At 35.1% G+C, this 19,551-nt stretch overlaps 1 protein-coding gene across 23 annotated transcripts in view; it reads left to right on the top strand.

Moving 5' to 3' along the window:
- LOC131432971 (trichohyalin) overlaps nt 1-16,557 on the top strand; it is an 82,000-nt gene extending 65,443 nt beyond the window's left edge. For all 23 annotated transcript variants that reach the window (XM_058599636.1, XM_058599643.1, XM_058599646.1 and 20 more), the window contains 5 exons: nt 144-386; nt 569-931; nt 982-1,052; nt 9,341-9,475; nt 9,540-16,557. In XM_058599636.1, the coding sequence (XP_058455619.1) occupies nt 144-386; nt 569-931; nt 982-1,052; nt 9,341-9,475; nt 9,540-9,630 (903 nt within the window). In that variant the 3' untranslated portion in view covers nt 9,631-16,557. The remainder of the gene's footprint in view (nt 1-143; nt 387-568; nt 932-981; nt 1,053-9,340; nt 9,476-9,539) is intronic.
- The last annotated feature ends 2,994 nt before the right edge of the window (nt 16,558-19,551 follow it).

Genomic DNA, 19,551 nt, shown 5'->3' on the forward strand with positions numbered 1-19,551 from the left:
GTTTCTACATTAATCTGATTCATTACCATGCATGCAGATAATATATTTCAACAGACACTAAAAACTATTCCTGTTTTCGTAAAACTTTGGCGTCTCGACAATTTCAATAAAAAATGTAATTGGCTTAAATTTAATTAATTCAGGTAATGGAACAACAGCTAAAACAACAACTCCTGCAGATGACAAATATGCAAAAACAAATGACACAACAGCAACAGCAGCAACAACAACAACAACAACAACAACAGCCTCCAACTCCACAACAACCACAGATCAATCCGAAAGAAATGGAAAAGGTTCAGGAAGAACTGAAAAATGCACTTACTCAGCGGGATCAGTTCCAAAATCAACTTGAGCTGTTGGTACAGGAACTTGAAAAAAGTCAGGTATGTCAACTATTATTTCACTACTATATTACTATTATTTCACTCATGCGTGAAATTTACTGATTCGAACTAGGTTTGTCTTTGGTGTTAGGAAACGGTGTAACATATTCGAAAAAATGGTCATCATTGTACAATTTAGTCAGTATCCCGAATATAAAATTTAATTATTTGTTTGTTTTCAGATCGAAGCTCAAGAAGCCGCCAAGAAAGCGCAACAGCAGCAACAACAACTACAGCAAATGCAACAGCAAATCCAACAATTGCAGCAACAGTTGCAGCAAACCACCCAAGCAGCAAACCAAAAAGCGGCCCATAATGCCGGTATTTCGGAGCAAGATCGAAAGCAGCTAGAAGCTCAAATGAAACATATTGAGGATGCCACACGGCTTCTGGAAAGCGAACGAAAAACTTTTGAAGACCAGCGAAAAGCGATTGAGAGCAAGCGCAAAGAATTGGAGGAAAAGGAGAAAAATCTTGTGGACTTTGATAAGCAACTGAAAAAGCGAAAAGAACAGATGGATCAATTGGAAAAGTCTCTTCAGAAGGTATAGGCTTTGCGATATTGTTATATTGTTTATAAATGATTTTTTTATAGGCCGGAGGAACTGCGGCTGCAGCGGGAGAATTGAACAAACAGTTAACAGAAGCCCAAGCGCTATTGGACAAGTAAGTATGACTCTTTGATTTGATGAGATATCATAACTCCTTTACTGGGTATCAAATAAGCAACGAAGGAAGTATTGTTGATCAAGAGAATAGTTTTGGTTTTTGCCTTTCTCAATAGAAAGGTAATAGAATTGTAGGAAAAACCGACTTTCGAACGGAGCCTCGGAGATCTATAGTGTTAAATTCCATTCGACTCAGATCGACGAGGTCGGTAAATGTGTATGTGTATATGGGGCATTCCACGCAAATTATTAATATTTTAATATTTTTCTCGGCAGCCGGCTGCCCAGATCAACTAATGTAACCAATTAATAATTTTAATAAATAATTAAAATAATAAAGCGGAAATAATACAGAATCAAGACGCGCGTGAAATCTGTTGATGCTAAAGATGAGGAGGTTTTATGCTTTTCCCTGCTCCAAATAAACAAATAAACAATGCAATAAATCAACTTTGTCTAAATCCTATTCACTCGTTTATTTTGTATCACGTAATTTCATTTATAAAAAATAGGGAAGTTTTTATTCTTTACGCGATAGTATTGCAAATTTTTCTTCAGTTTCCTCGAATAAGAGCTGTGAATCAAGACTTTCCGGGACATTGTTAAAACGTTCACTCGGGAAGTGGTGCATCCGAGCATCTTGAAACCGAAACATACTGAGTCGCGCGCGAATAATACCGAATACTGAAATTTATACTAACAAATATCCTTCTCCCGTGACACTTGTGGAGTGCGCAGTATTATATACGGCCTCTAGTAACAACAAGTGTTGGACTAACATCCCTTCCCATTCCTTAGACGATCTACATTCGGGCCTGGCCGGCGCCGGTACTGATCAATGAATTCTGGGGTTACCAGAAGATGTACATTGAAGGATGATTTACCAGTCCCAGGTCGGATCATCTAGAAACTCCCTGTACAATTTCAGCTAATCCCGATCAGTAACGGAGTAGCAACCAGGGGTGGTCGCTCAAGCTCAAGCTTAGCAGAGTATGGTAATTTTGTACATTTCCATCGAGCGTAGGGTCGCTCAATATGATAGATTGAAAATGTTTTAACATTTGCAAATTCGATATTGAATAAATTGGTGAGTCAATAGCAATTAAAATTGAGTTCAACGAGTGTAGGGTGCCTGTATATGGAAAATAGAGTTTTTTTGACTAATCTCATTTCGACGCTCTATTGATTGGTGAATAAATAGCAATTCGAATTGGATAATTTTTTACATTTTCAGCGAGCGGGGGTGGCGCAATATGAAAATTTGTAAATATTTTGATTTTTACTAATTTGATGTTTTATTAAATATTGAATCAAAAGCAATTAAAACTTAACAATTTTGGACATTTTCAGCGACCGTAGGGTGGTTCTATTTGAAAAATCGACAAAAATTGATTCTTAGACTAATTCGATGGTCTGTTGATTCTGGGAACAATAGCAGTTCGAATTGGATAATTTTTTACATTTTTATCGAACGTAGGGTGGCGCAATATGAAAATTTGTATATATTTTGACTTTTGCTGATTTCATGTTCCATTTAATGGTGAATCAAGAGCAATAAAAATTTGATAATTTTGGACATTTTCGATGAGCGTAGGGTAGTGCTATATGGAAAATTTTAAAATTTTTGACTAATGTCGATTCAATGTTTTATTAATTGGTGAATCAATAGCAGTTCCAATAGGATTTCCAATTTACAGCGAGCGTAGTGTGGTCCTATTTGAAAAATGTTCGTATTTGAATTTGCAGATCCGATGCTTCATTGATTGGTTTCATTGGGCGTAGAGTGGCTTAATATAAAAATATGGGAATATTTTACCTTTTGCTAATTCAATGTTTAATTGATAGCAATTGGAATATTAGAATTTTAAGCATCTTGTTCGGTGGTAAGGCAGCTTTATATGAGAAATTGTGAACTATTTTGCCAAATCGGATGATGTATTGATTAATATATAAATAGTAGTGGTGGTGAACCATCGGATTTAAACATGCAAATCGTCGAAGTGCCTGTGATTTTGACTGTAATTTTTAACGCGCTATTGCTTTGCTCATCAACTGAAATAGAATTTAGTCTTGATGCTGTAGGTAGGCATTTCATCGAGTCATAAACAATAAAACTACGCATCGAATAGAGCTCAATTGACTTTCGCCATATTGCTCCGCCGAACAGCAAGCGAACTTTACCATAAACCGAGTTAACAGCTTTTGCATATTTTTGCTAGGAAAATATTCCTAAACAAATATGTACAATGCATTGGTGTTCGGTTCCCGCTTTACCGCTGGCATGGAATTGTAAATAGTTTAAAAATTACAATTTCTATATTAATCCAGTGCTCGCTGAGAATATCCAAAATTAACAAACGTCGCTCGCTCGTTAAAGACGACCAAAATAATCCAATTTTACCTACTACTGATTCGCTCATCAATTGAACATTAAAATAGAAAAAAATCAAAATATTTTAAAATTTTTATGTTAAACCCCCCTACGATCGCTGAAAATGTTCAATATCATCTTATTTGAACAGCTATTGATTCATCAATCAATAGAGTATCGAATTGACATTAGTCAAAACTTTACAATTTCACAGGTAGAACCACCCTATGGTCCCTGAAAATGTCAAAAATTAGCAATTTGTAATTGTTATTAATTCACTTTTAAATGAAACATTTTATCAGCAAAAGTCAAAATATTTACAAGTTTTCATATTGCGCCATCATACACTTACCGAAAATGCCCAAAATTATTCAATTCGAAATGTAATTGATCCAACAATCAACAAACCATCGAATTGATATTAGTCAAAAATTTTACAATTTTTCAAATAGAAAAACCCTACGGTGGCAGATAATTTCCAAAGATTTGTTACTATTCAATAAATCATCGAATTAGTAAAAAAAATCCAAATTTTCAAATTGCGCCACTCTACGCTCTCTGAAAATGTCTAAAACTGCTGAACTTCTATTGATTCAACAATCAATAGAACATAAAATATAAATATGCTCGTTGAAAATATCTGAAATAACTCAATTTTCTTTGCTATTGACTCACCAGTTTATTGAACATCGAATTTGCAAGAGTAAAAAAAATCCTTTTCATATTGACCCACTCTACGTTTGCTGAAATGTTCCAAAACATTCAATCCTTATTGTTAAAATAAAATCTGCAAAAGATCCAAAACTTACTATTTTCCATATCGAGCCACCCTACGCACACTGATAATGTCCAAAATAATACCATTTGAATTACTATTGATCGATTTATGAATCGAACAAAACATTTTTTTTGTGCTGATCACGTGTGTATTGATAATTTCAAAACCAGGATGCGAGAACAGAAATCAACAAACCATCGTATCGAACGCAGTTTACTCGACCCTCGATTGCTTCGCCGAACACCGAGCACAGAACACTTTCGCATTAACCGAGGGAATAGTTTTCGAACCTATCGTATGCTTACGCTCGGTGAACATTTTTGAGTAAATTTACAGATGCATCGGCGTTCGGTTCGCCATTTACCACCACTGCCGCAGCGCAACTCGCTCGGATACTGACTTAGTTTGTCGACACATGTCGCGCCACGGATCGATTCGTAATATTGACAGTTTATTGTTAGCAACGTTACAGTTCAGATCGCGGTGTAAAAATGAATTCAAAAATCAAAAATCGTTGCTGCAATCCTTTTAACTTTAAGACTCATGTTAGCAAAACTCAAAAACATTCGTTGCGCCGGGTTTCTTCTTCCCTTCTTGGTTTTTTGTAAGCAAATGATGTTTCGTGTGCACCGTGTAGGCAGAAAGGGAGTAAAATTTGGGCAAAGGATTTACGTGAGTATTAAAATAGTCATGACATGCAGTTTTGGAAATGTGGCGAAAATATGCAATTTCCACTATTCAGCTGTGAGGGAAAATTCTGCTGATGCAATAGTGATCACAAATTCTGAATCCTCTGAGGCTGATGACAGTGATGACAATGTGTCTATATTCAGCGACTATACAGAAGTAATTCTTACATTTACTTACACTGTAACAGTGCATTTATCAAATTTTAAAATATTGATTGCCTTTTTAGAATGAATCATATTTGCCTTCCTTACTCATTACCGTTATCTTACCGAATTGAAACAAAAATTTCATGCAAAAGATGCAACTAAATCCGAGATAATGAGAATTTTAACTGTTTGTCCAAAAAAACTGGAGTATTCGTAAGACAGCGCATGCAATGAACACATCAATATATTTTGTTACGAAAGTAGGAAATAAAACTTTTGATGTTTTTACATTAAAAGTCTTGAATATTCATATTTTACAGAAAAACAATTTCTCCTGAAATAATAATTGAAGTCATACAATTTTACACGGTGCATACAAAACATCATTTGCTTGCAAAAAATCGAATTTCTCAAGAAGGGAAGAAGAAACTCGACGCAACAAATATTTTTGATTTTTGCATTCATTTTTACACCGCGATCTTAACTGAAACGTTGCTAACAATAAACTGTCAAAGTTAGGATTCGAGCGGCGCGGCATGTGTCGACAAGTTAAGCCCGCATCCGAGCGAGTTGTGCTGCGGTACGCTCCGCGCGTGCGGGTCGTGATTGAAAAATTCACTGCTCCAAAAGTATTAATCTTTCCACTCTGAAACTTTGCAAGGCTGAGTTAAACCCCTAAGGCTTCTTTTTTCAACTGAAAAAATAAGAAAATAAATTCGGCCCTAGTTTGAATTTTCTTTTATTTGTTTATTAATTTTTTTCTTCTTTCTTTAAAGGTTGCTTTATGGAATCGCTTATTTGAAAGCTAAGGAAAAGACGCACATTTCATGTTTCGAATTTTTGTATTTTTATTAGATTTTACAGTATAGGCTGTTGAAAAAAGGCTGTTTTTTGTGAACGCGAAACTTCATATCTCGAAAATTTCATATTCTTTACCGAAAAAAAATAGTTAGTTGAAAAAACTTACATGAGAAATTTATTCAAAACCCATTTTGAAGCTTTTGATCACTTCATCACTTCCGGTATCTCCAGAACCTAACTTTAGGGTTCGGAAGAGCCGAACAAATTGTGAAAAATGTAGGATTTTCAACAAGAAAATAGAAAATTGAGTGCACATTTTTGCAAATATTCACACAGATATTTAGGACCGTTCATAAACCACGTAGACCAAAATTCCTTTTCCTTTTCACAAAACATTACGAAAATTTTGATAAATTTATTTTCGGTGGCATCATTCACTGAGTTTTTTAAACATAATCGGTCTGTAGTGTTAATCATTCGTGAAGATCGTCCAAAATATCGTGACAGTACTGGCAATATGTTATTTAGCCTTTTTTGAGCACTAGTCAGTAGCAGATCGAAAACAATTGCCAGTATCCTGTACAACGTTATTCGAATAAAATGTGTTGATTGTTTCATACCTGATGAGACCATCAAGGGTGATCGATAAAATTGGATGTTGATGCTTAGTGTTACTAGAAATATTCAAATGTGGTCTAGACAAACTTTCTTGTTCAACAAGGTGAGACTACATACCATACAACGAGTGTAATTATAGACTATTTGTGTTAGAAGTAAGCCATATCGTTTATTTTGCCGCGTGCTCAGCTTTAAAAGTCGGTGGTGCCATGAATTTTTAGTTATTACAGATACACAAGCGGGAATGAGATGAAATGATTCTCAAACGATGGGAGAGAAAATGGGGTTTCTTTGAATAGTAAATAAAATGAACAACTAAACGGGAGAGATAGTAAGCATGCTCACAATCATACACCAGACAAAGTTCGCAAAGTTGTACTTCCACATTTTTTCGAAACTATTTTTCCTTAAGTAAAGCTAAGCTGATGCAAAAATTTTTCAGACTGAGTTGACTGAATTTCGCAGTTAAATTTTATTGTTAACAGAGTTTGTTTGATTTGAGCCGAACAAATAAAAAAAATTCTAAATAAAAATGCCACATTTCAAATAAAAATATTACCTATACCGTGAATTCCGCATCAAATTCGAATAGTAGAGAAAATTTCCATGTGAAATTCAGAATCACTATTGAAGATTTCAATTTTTTTCATGTTAGAATATCAGCCATCTGGAGGATCAGTTGCTGAAATAGGTTTAAGTGGGCACTAGAGCTAAATCAGATATCTCAATCACAGTATGCGAAATATGCCAGAGTGCTTATGGGAGCAGAGTTAAATAACGCTCTTAAGTTTCTGGTGAGTCAAGAAGTTCGAACTGCCATCGGTTTTGACGAGTTGCAGGCTACATTAAACAATCACTTCTGTGAAAATCCAATATTTCCCTGGACTACTATTAGGCAGCCATCTTGTACTAGATGCAAGAGAATCACTCGACACGGGACATCGTGAGATACTATTATCGCTCCGATGTTCTGTCACAGACTGGACGCATCACTGAAATAATGGGAAACAACTTCGTCATTACATTGCATCCAGAACTATTACCAGCTGATAATGCGAGTGGTGTTATGTTGATGTCGTGTACACATCCCACAATTTCGATCGTAAAAAGAATGAATACGGCAAAAGTATTAAATTTAGACAGCTAAAAGGTGAAACAATCGCACAATTTGCCCTTCGTTTAAGACAAGGGGCTGTGGATTGCGAACACGAAGACTTTCTCATTCGGATGTTTTTCGAACTTTTACACGGTCTAAAAACCCGTGGTATATTGGGGAAAAAACAGAATATTCTATCATCTGCCATGCCATCATCTGAAATCGAGATGGTACAGCCACTGAGTCAAGTACATGATATCGTAACATCGGGAAAGAAAATGATTAATTTCAACATCGATGGTTGCGCTTTGCAAATGGAATTAGATACCGAAGCACCCTGCGACATAATTCCTGAATCAAAATTGCGGTCTATTAAACCAGAATACTCTTTATAAAAAAGGGACAGGCAATTTTCGAGTTACACCTAGCATCGTTCTCTACCGACACATGTTCTCTACCCAAGCATGGATAAATTTTATGAGCTTTACAGAACGTCTTTCGAGTCTGCTGAAAGGCTTCGAGGAAGTACTTAGCGACATTCTTCGAAAATTAACGGAACCGCCAGCAAAAGATTAAATCACGCATCTTCCGATATATGATGAATTCAGCCGCTTACTAACACTTAACACGGTAGCATACGGACTCATTTACCCTACTCGGGCTAAATATGGCGCCACTAATATTCCCGCAATTTTGAACGACGCAGTCTGTTCTTCAACGATTGGACGATATTGTCGTTAGTTTCTACGATGACATAATCGTATTTGCGAAGGACTTTAACAGACTGAGCGGGTTGCACCTGAATCGATCAAAAGCATCATCCCTAGAATGTTAAGGACACAGAATTGATCGTTGTGTATTACATAAGTCTGACGAAGCACATCGCAGCAATTTGTTATGCTCCTCGACCTAAAATTTCAGACGAATTATACCTTTTCTAGGAAAGGGTACATATTATAAAGTCTTGCTAGTGAAACGAAGAAAGAAGGAATATCTGTGCAAATACTAGAAAAGGATTACGATTTTGCGCAATGTTATTACAAGTATCCATAAAACAAGTACACTTTAGCGGCCAACTGTTTGCATTATAAGCACAGAGTCATCATAGTACCGTCGCTTAGACAGGTGATATAAAACGATCTAAATGTTTCTGAAAGAAAGTGTCACCCGCCTCATAGGTTTTCCCCATAGGAGGGAAGAAATGTACTGTTTGCAAGTTCACAATGCAATGTAATGTTTATAGCCTGTTCGCACTATACCGGGACCGTGCGGTACTATCCGGGACGTTTTTTTTCCTCATCGGCGATGACTGATATTCCTAGCTGAGTTTTTCGCACCGTCGGCGCTGAAAAAAAAATCCGCGAAGAATATCGGTGGCAACCAAATGAATTTTATCCCGAATCCGGGATTCCAATACATACACACGCCGGCAGCTCAGTCTTCGCCGATGAGGAAAAAACGTCCCGGATAGTTCCGGACGGTCCCGGCTATTATATATATATATCAGTTGTATCTTTATGAAGATTTTCAGTTTTCCTCCATGGTCCCATGTATGGGGTTGGGAATCGAACCTAGGTGTGCTTCATGAAAAGCATCGACTAACCCACTTTGGTTTCTGTTTTTTCCCTGAGTAGTACTATTGTCTACACCTACCCAATCCTGAATGAATTTCAGCCGAAATGCTCTCAGCATTTTTTTTTTCTCTTGATAAAGACACAATTCTGTTGATATATGGTTCAAGAATTATCTCCAATATTTATTCTTGATTATTTCCTTCATCTACCAGGACAACCAAAGATTTGGACAACGCCAAAGAAGACGCTATGCGATCGGCAGCCGAAACTGAAAGATTACTGCAGTTAGTTCAAATGACGCAAGAAGAACAAAACCAGAAAGAGAAGACTATAATGGACCTTCAACAGTAAGGATAATAATAACAAATACATTGTCAATAAACAAGAATTAATATCTTAATGTATTTTCAGAGCTTTAAAGAATGCTCAAGCAAAACTGAAGACAGCACAAACACAACCACAGGATGCTGGACCAGCGGGTTTCCTAAAAAGCTTCTTCTAAGTAGTGTTCTATCGAAACCCCAGCAGTTCGTTTGTAGCGCAAACACAGTGTCACCATCACCTTTGGACCCTTCATTGTTTAAAATGCATTTAACAATAGCTGCACTTTCTTGGTGAAAATAAATTTTCGGACTTGCATGATTATCTTGAATTCTTGGCAAACTCCACAGTCTGTTATAGCAGTGGATCAATCTATTAAGTAGGGAAATTAACAGTGAACCGATGACAAAAGCAGAGATCAACCACTTGTTCATAAGCAATACATCATTTGTAAAAAAAATCATGAGCGTGTAACGATACGGCGAGGTTATTTGTTATAAATACAAAAAATACAAAACAATGCTGCCATACTGTGTAAACTAAGTAAAATTAGATAAACTACGGAAAGTGATATTTACCTAGTCAGAATCGCTGAAAACTGAATACTTTAAAAGGCGCATAAGAATTCGAGATAGTCGCTATTCTATTATCCAAACTAGATATTAATTGTGTAAAGTATACACAGGTAACATGCAAATAACACAATTTTCGCATGCTACTAAATGTTGTCTTTTTAGTGTTGATTTTGAGCTTCGAATTTCCGAATTCACGGAAAACGCATCATGAGAATTAATACACCTCTTCTGAACATTTCAATATAAGAGATAAGCACTGTCATCGTTTCTCATGTTCCATTTTCGATCTAACGCTGAACATAAATTTCGACTTAAAGTAGCAATCATTAAATCGAAATAACATGTTAGGTTTTGTTAGCTCAGACTTTCGACGCAATTTCATTTGCGAGTTATTGATAAAAACACGGTAGTATTCAATAATCTTGATTTACACACACTCTTTTCGAAATAATTGACTGCTTGCCTCCCTCTGCTGTTGAAACGTGTCTTGCGGCATCGGGGCAAATGTAATCATAGAACAGCACCATAAGACTCGAATTCGACTATTTAAACAAATACGATGGACAATTCAGAGATGTTTGTTTAAACATTACAAACAAAATTCAATGAAAAGCAAAGAAAAAAAATAGACAATAATTTAGCGGAGCACACTGTAAAATAAAAATACACTTCATTCGGTGATATAATCCCTGTACCGTTGATAAAACGAAATTGAAATTAGGGTTTTTGTTGTATTGTTATACAGTGAACCAACAGTATTGCATTCCACTAAATATAAGCACTAACAATTCTACTCACTGAACTCGATGCTTTGTATCTATGTTCGTTTTTCTAGTCTTACTTTGGCAAAATATCTGGCATCACTTGCTATTTGGATATCAGATATACTTTTCGATTTTCGTACTATCAATCCTTGCAATACGCTTGAAACTGCACCAAATTCGCAAATTGAAAATAACTGAACGATAAACGCTTGCCTCTTTTCGCTAGTCTATGTGCCCAACAAAAATTAAAACTTCCACCTTTATAAACTTCAGCACGATTCCGCCTATCGTTTATACTCATCTATCAACAATTGAAATAAAAATGAAAGTAAAACCAAATCTCAACATGGATGTACGTGTATGATTTATGTCTAACGAACATAGTTTTAGTATGAAGGAGAAATTATGACCATTAAACAATTCCATTAACAAGCAGATATAATATAACTAATGATAACGCAATATTTTTAATGCGATCCATACCTAAACAACACAAATAAAACATATATACAAAACAACCAAACAGAACCTTGAAAAAAAAATTGTGAAAAACTAATTACATTGAATCATTGAAAATTTAAGCATTATGTTGAAAGTCCCATTGTTACTAACCGTCACAGATATTTAATTTTTATGTTGAACTACAGTTAATATAGTTGTACGTATAGAGGTTAATTTCGGTTAAATTCACACAGTACTAGACACTTATAAACACAAATTGTTAACACTATCGAAGCGATGCACAAATTCATTGTAACAGCGATTTGTTCACGTTCATTAGTAATTTTCCGATAAAACTATTCTTATTAGCGCATTAGATAAAATATATATAATAAGTTATTATTGAGACATTTTACCTGACTCTAATTGAAATTTTATAAAATAGCTATGCATACGCATTAGAATTTGTGTTTATATCACGCATTTTTAGTTTGCGTCTGTATGAGATAACGTAGAACGACCAAGAAGTTAACCGACATTTATAAGTTTTCCTCGATTCATCGAGTTCTATCACAATTACTGATCATTGAGTTAGTTCTGAGTCTTAACGAAAACTAATCTTATATTTGATATTCTGAAATGCAATCTGCCTTCAATCAACATGATAGATATGCAGGAAAGGAGAGAATGACTTTGTGTACAAACAGTTCATTTTCACAAACTCTTTCAAATTTGATTGGATATCGTTGAATTTCAGAATACCATCTGCGGTACAAGCAGAAGTAGGGGAGAGTGTACGGTTACCGGCATCCTTTTATTTTAAGCTTAATTAAGTAAGTTAAGTAACAAAGTTGATTTATTTGATTGGGAAATCTTTATTATCAATTTAGTAAAGTGATAAATTTTGGCTATTTCAAAAAAGGTGTTCGATTACCGGCGATTACCGATTCACCTAAAATGGAACGATATAAGTAAAGACTGCAGTTATTCAAAGAAACAACACAATTTTTTCTTTTTGGAGGCGTTTTGGACAAAAGTCTTCATTGTCTAATGGTGACTTCGCCTTGGCTCTCTTGTTCGATGATCCAGGCGTCTTTGGTGTTGATTTGGCCGGTCTTTCACGTTTTTTCTTTGCCGGGCCATCTGCTGACCATATGAGCAGCTAGATGTTTGGCCAAAACTTTGATTTCTTTGTCTCGACAGCAGCCTGCATATCACTGACAATTTTTTACTATTTGTCGGAAAAAATGGGGTGCCGGTAATCGAACACCTTGGGGTGCCGATAACCGAAATCGGTAGACATTTTGAAAAAGACAAAACAAATCTTTGGTTGCGAAAATTTTGATATCATCCGGTATTAAATCACTAAATAGATCGATTTCACCTCATAAATATTCAATCCACTCACCTTTCCGATTGATGCTCTTCGATTTATGATACTATAAAAAAAGTCGCGCATTTCAAATTTGTTTTGAACGCAGCAAAAAGTACAAGCGTCTGTTTGCTTCGGTATTCGGCACAAGAAAGAACGTGCTGCTATTACACACACATGACATTTGTCGAAATGACGCTATCTGCTTTTTGTCAAAAGTTACGGTGGGGTGCCGGCAACCGAACACCTTCCCCTGAAATTATCCATATAATGTTATCAACTATTTGCGATCAAACGACAAACATGTCGGTATATTTTAACTCATTCAACGTCGCTGCATACATATTCGAACAAGTTGTTGATCATTACTATAAACTATCTACGTTTTGCGTAAAAATCCTCAAGGTGATTTCTTGAGGAACAGAGCTGAAAGACGAGTGAGTTTTCAGATTCTGCGGTGAAAAGACGTCATAGGACATGATGGATTGTCTAAATCTCCAAGTTAAACAAAATGTATAAATTTTATCGTTCTGTACTGAATACTTTAATTCGGATGAATTGACAAATCTATTTCAGGTGCACCGTCATTTACTTTCGAATTACAAGGCTGTGAGGATAAGTGTCACACAAATGAAACTTACTGTTACTTCTGAAATTGAGCATTACGTTACAGAAAAGTTACAGCAAATGCCATTTAATTTTAAATATTTAAAATTCAATCAACAGTTTTCTAATTTCTTCTAGTACTTTGAGAGTGCCTTATCCACCTAAGTAATTTACAACACTGTTTTCTTTTTCATACAAGTAATTGATATCAACATTACGCGACGGTCTTCGAAAAATATTTGTTTCTAAGGATCCATAGTGTGGCTGCATATCAAACGAAAACATTTCAGCAGCTATTTTTACAATTTATTCCAGATGGAAATGATCACTTAAGCATGTTTCAACCATATATAGTAACAGTATTCTATCATCAAATCCTATATATTATTTCACCCATTTATTTATCGTTCTTTATTATGTTTAAGACCTTTGGAAATAGCTTCGATCTGGATTTAACTTTCAGTATCATTCAATGCTATGTGTATACAGTATTCATGGGTATATTTTAACAATAGAGGCGCAGTCTAATATAACCTGGAAAAAAATGAATAATTTACATTTACTCTCAATCAGGAGCTTATTTGCCTAAATGTTAATTCAATTTTCAATTTAGATAGAAATTTTCCAAACTTGTTGAACTTGCAGAAGTATTAGTTTAAAACAATATGTCAAACAAATTCGAATGACTAATGCAGATGAAATGTTTAAACTTGAAATCTTAAAAAAATTAAATTGAAAACCCATGTTGTTTGACCGATTATTATCAACCACTATTTTAATATTTTTCTTTTATTTGAACTAAGTCTCGAGAAACCAAAGATATCACAGTATCTGAACATTCAATTTTAAGTTCACGATACAATCATTTTCGGTTCAACAAGACTTTAAAGGAATACATGGAAGTTTAAAGAAGTACATGGATCTTTGGGCTACTTGAAAAAATAAGTTCCGTGTTGAGTTCTAAGATTGATGTCAGAGTGAGCGTGGAACTGTTGTGGCATCGTATTCACTTTGGCAGGTTTACTTTGATCAAATGAAACTAGCTCGCATGCGCGTCTTGAATCTTCGCGTTACGCTTACACTTACACGTTCACCCTGACATGTTTGGTTTGATCAAATGTAGTCCAGACGCTATGACGCACCACTCTGACAGCAGCCCAAGAGTGCTGTCAGAGTGAAAGCATCACGCGATACATCAACACGTACGTGCGAGCTGGTTACATTTGATCAAAGCAAACCTGCCAGAGTGAAAGCGATGCGAAAACAGTGCATCGCATTGGATCGCCTCGCTCCGCGTTCCGCGTTCACTCTGACATCAACCTCAGGTTGCTGTCTCTCTGGCTACAAGTACAAAAAATTCCACTTAAAACTTTTAACAACTTTAAGTACAAATTCCTTTCGTAAGCTTTGAAGGTTTTTGGGAAAATATTGGAAGCTTAGCTTTTATAAAAAATCTTTTGATTAATATACAACCTCATGTTTTACTTCAGACAACCTAAAATATTTTTTGCATTGATATACAAAATTAACAAATCCTACCAGGGGATTTTTAAATCTCAACGATACGCTATCACAGCAATATCTGCTCAATTTCGCTGAAATATATATGGAGAGGTAATATAAACTTAGGGTTCGTTTTTTTTTTTGTTATGTAAAGTTTGAAGCTCATGGCTAAAATACTCCCGATTTCCCTCCAAAAAGTAAAAGTAAAAATGGTCGATTTAATTTCATCATTCTTCATGAATTTTAAACTTATTTTAAATTCCCTTCCCGAATCTATAGGGTCTACTTTTTTATTGAAATTGCCCGCAGATTATTAGAGAACGTGCTTCAGAGGCTGCTTAAAACATCGTACATGTATTGATTTCTGCATTTTTTTTATGAAAAAATCGGAAAAAAAAACTATATAAAAACCCCCTATTCAAAAGTTTTATGAAGTTTCTGTTTTACATTTGAAACATTTCCGTAATCCAAACCCTTTCCGAATCGATAAACTCTTGCAATTCTTCCATTTAACTGTTCATATACTTCATCTAGTCACATCCTAGGTACACATGAATCAGACTTGAAATATCTATTTCTCTGAGCGCAGCCCTCATTATTTATTATTAAAACCTCATTTGCCTTTCTAGTTACGCTTTGTTAGCGTTGAACAATGCCATTTTTAATCCCAAAATGAAATTAATATTAGGACGCACAACTTTTAATTAATATGGTATTTGAATCATTCATATCAAGAAATTTGCATTATTACTTGAAAGCATGTGCCATCTTAAAGATACATTATCACTAATTCAATCTCCAACGTTTACAGTTTGCTCAAAAGGGAAACTAAACTGATCATTGAATGAGTTGGTCGTTGAAATTGAAGAAAGCATGCTTGCGAAGAGCTTGTGAGAATCGTGATTCAAAATACATTCATTTATCTAACCTACCAATATTCATGTTTTGCGCGGAGCTGCCCCACAGGTACGTTGAGAATGGGGACAATGGACCATTACTAAGAAGTAAATATAACTATTAAATAAACACAAATTGTTGTCACTGGTAATATAATGGGAAAACAATCATCATCGTTCATCGGAAACGCGGAATCATAAACGTGTCATACGTATAAAACTCGCGGAAGATAGTTTCAAGAATAAAGTATTACTTATTCATGTTAAATTCGGTACCTAGCAACAAAAATCTAGAAAATTACGCGAAGTATATTAATGATACCGACTCAACTCACAAAGGACATTGTAATCAGATTTATTATTATTTGAAATAGTGTAATCAACTAAGAAATACCTTTATTTTCATAGTGATGAATTTATATAAAGCTAAACACAATTTAATTTTTCCACATATCTCGAAAATTACAATTATAAAATACACTATAGGACAGTGAACAAAAGTCGCATTAAATTGAAAGTAAACAGAACCTGCTAGAAGCTAATTGTAATTAAATTATAAGTAGTTAAAATATCTCTAATAAATTGACACTTCAAAGAACGTATCAGAGAAGATATAATAAAATATAACTCGACATTTGGATATCGCATCTGTGTAGAATAGAACGAACAAAAGTAGAAATTGCACAGAGCCGAAGCTGGTACGAATAACGGAATATGGATCTGAAATATTCGATTGAAGAACACAGCACACAAATTTGAAAAGGACCGAAATACCCAAAAAATTAGAAGCATTCAAAGATTAATTAAACGATATCGGGTACAGGTGTTATCGGTTAATACTTGTAATGCATTGTACATCAAAAGACGAAATCCGTTCGACGCTACTTTATGTGTGCAAACAACAGTTAAACGGAAATACAAATGTTAATAATATTAATAATATAAAAATCATCACTTGCGTATTATTGAGACTATCACGAGACACATAATGAGAAATTTCTCATATCGCATTCAAAATACTATACCATTTATTCCATTCAAGATGGTGACTTCAAGCCAGTGCTGGAAATAGTCCTTTCATGTGACAGTTTTAGATGAAATTCCGAAGTTTGTACCTAATACTGTCGATATTCACTATTGACGCTTTCGCTTGAGAGAACTGACACTGATCCAGGGCAGTTTAATAAAACAAACTTTTTTTTTTTCGAAACTGTGTTAGTTTCGCATTTAACAACGGGGGTTTGAACAAATCTGATATAAAAACCAGGTTCGCAAATGACTCGATTTTCAGTTCAACAACGTTAAAACTAGGTTCGAAACTAGCTTCAACAAACGGTTTGACAGCAGTTAGGGTGGGAACTGGGTTAGCATTGGCATCAAGCGAAAGCGACATATGAATTCCGTGTTCATCAATACGATCGCGTTGCTTGCACAGGAATGGAGCTTGTTTAAAATAACATAACAGTCAGCAGATTTTTTAATATGATTCCTGTAATTTCAAGCTATAATATGATTGTTTTGAACCAATTACTCCCTTGTACATCAACAATTATATTTGTTGGATTCAAAGCAAAATTCTGAAATATGTTTCAACTGATTTTAACCGTTGTGCACTCGAAAAAAAAAACACCTTTAACCACCCGAATGGGTACCCGGGTACCCATTTTTTTAAATCGCTGTAAGTTGAGCATTTTTCAACCGATTGAAGTAATTTTAGCACTGTTGGATTCAGGAACTTAAGCTCTTTGGGATTGGTACCCATAAAGATGGACATGGTGCTCCTGGTTCCCAGGAACCCGGATATCCTAAATGAGTTCCGACATCGAGGCATTTATACACGGATTTCACGTATTTTTGTAATCTTATCTAAGAATTGCTATATGAAATCAAGTGCTATGCTGAGTTGTTATGTTTATATATTTCAGGGGGCATCCGTTATGTACGTAACATAAAATTTTGAATTTTTCTACCACTCCTTTCCCCCTTTGTCGAGCATTTCTCAATCTTTTCACCATGTATTGTCACCTATTTTTGAAACCTCTCCCCCCTAAACGCGTGACGTACTTTATGTATGTTCCCTTATATACTTCACTTTCTTATCTTCAGTTTGAAAATTATTATGTACTTCAGGCCTATTGCGAGGAGCACGCAATACCAAATTTTGTGTTATGTATGCAATGTAATTAAATGCAATCAAAATTAGTGAAAGCAGTAGTAAATTTCAGGTAATAAAAATATAAGGAGTGTAATGAAAATGTAACAAAAACAATAAATTTTGAAATTGAACATGTAATCAATTCGGTCTGCGTGCCCCTCGGCCTCAGGCGATGTAAATATGTATAAGTGAGATGTCCTGCAACAGTTGGCAGCGTTGTGTATTCTACATATGTTTCATTTTGGTACGGCCTTTCTCAAATAGCTGGTTTGGAAAAGTTTCAAATTAGTAAATGACATTTATGGTGGAAAACACAAGTGTCGGAACATTCTACGGAAATCCGGATTAACGGGAACCAGAAGAACCTACTACAGCAATATACACGGCCATCGAAAAGTGGATAAATTTCTGAATTTACCCGTACTGAAAAAATTCAAATCGGATGGAATTTGCCTTAGTTACAAGCATTTTTATTTGTGGGTACCCGGGTACCCATTCGGGTGTTTACGTAATAAAAAAAATTTGAGCCCCCCCATTCGACCCCCCTTACTGTAAAATGAAAAGTCAAAGCATGAGAAGTTATGGTCCAACTAGTTCTTGGAATTGACCGAATTGCAGAATCTTAGTTTAAACCTAACTCAGAAATTTCTTATTTTGAAATTCGAAAAGGTACCCGGGTACCCATTCGAGTGCATAAGGGTTAACGTTGAAATCGAGGGTGAGATAAATTAACTCTTTATTACATGTCCACAAAAGTTGAGTTGATGTTATTGGCAATGTATTTGTTGGTTCAATCATGTTTTACATTATTATCAAGAAAAAAATTGATTCATTTTATTTATGATCCTATGTGTGTAATGATGCAACCAAGTTAATTGTTTGAGATAATCAAAAAAGTTTGCATTTTAGATGGAAAAATTATGTTCATCTTTCGTTTTCTTGGAACTTTTTAAGTGTATGTATGGATAATTCAAATTATTTCTAAACCTCAATAACATTACATAACACGTTTTTTACGAAAATGTTTGATGCTGGGTTTCTTGATTGACCGGACTGATAGAGCACCGATTCATTGGATACAATAAAAATTAATATATCAGGAGCTTGGTTGTGGCTTGTAAATAATTCAATCGTGCCTTGCCAAAAGGGCCCAACTGCTCTTAAAAACATTTAACAATTTAAACATGGAAAAAATCGAAATAAAATAAATTTAAAAGATGACCTGGAAAATTAGTTTGATTTGATCATTTTATTTTCTTAATTACCAGCAAAAATGTATGATTTTAACTAACCAAAGTGCATTGAAAAATAAAAAAATAAAATAAAATAAAATACTAGTAGGGAATACTAGGAGTAGGGTTGAAATACTAGTAGGGAATACTAGGAGTAGGGGAAAGCACGGTGTAGGTATTTTCTCTTCTTTTTGCAAAAGGCTCGTTGTACCCATAATTAGTTCTAACCGACGCAGAGCAAATCAAAATTTTTTTGTTGGATTGCTTCAATGCGTTGAATATCGTTTTGGTAGTATGGTGGCCAGACAACCGAGGCATATTCTAGTGTAGAGCGAACTGAGGCACAATACAATGCAGAGACTTTGAGACTTTGGAGATAGTAATAAACTCAATGTGCTCCTTGAAATTCAACTTAGAGTCCAGGAGGACACCAAGGTCTTTCACAGACAAAGTACGTTGTAAGGCACAAATGGATTTGAAGGCTGCATTCGACAAAATTGATCACAAAATACTTCACACAAAAATTATCTCGTCTTGGCTTCTTTGCACAGCTTATGT

The sequence above is a fragment of the Malaya genurostris genome, chromosome 2, assembly GCF_030247185.1.
Source record: "Malaya genurostris strain Urasoe2022 chromosome 2, Malgen_1.1, whole genome shotgun sequence".
NCBI classification, from domain to species: Eukaryota; Metazoa; Arthropoda; class Insecta; order Diptera; family Culicidae; genus Malaya; species Malaya genurostris.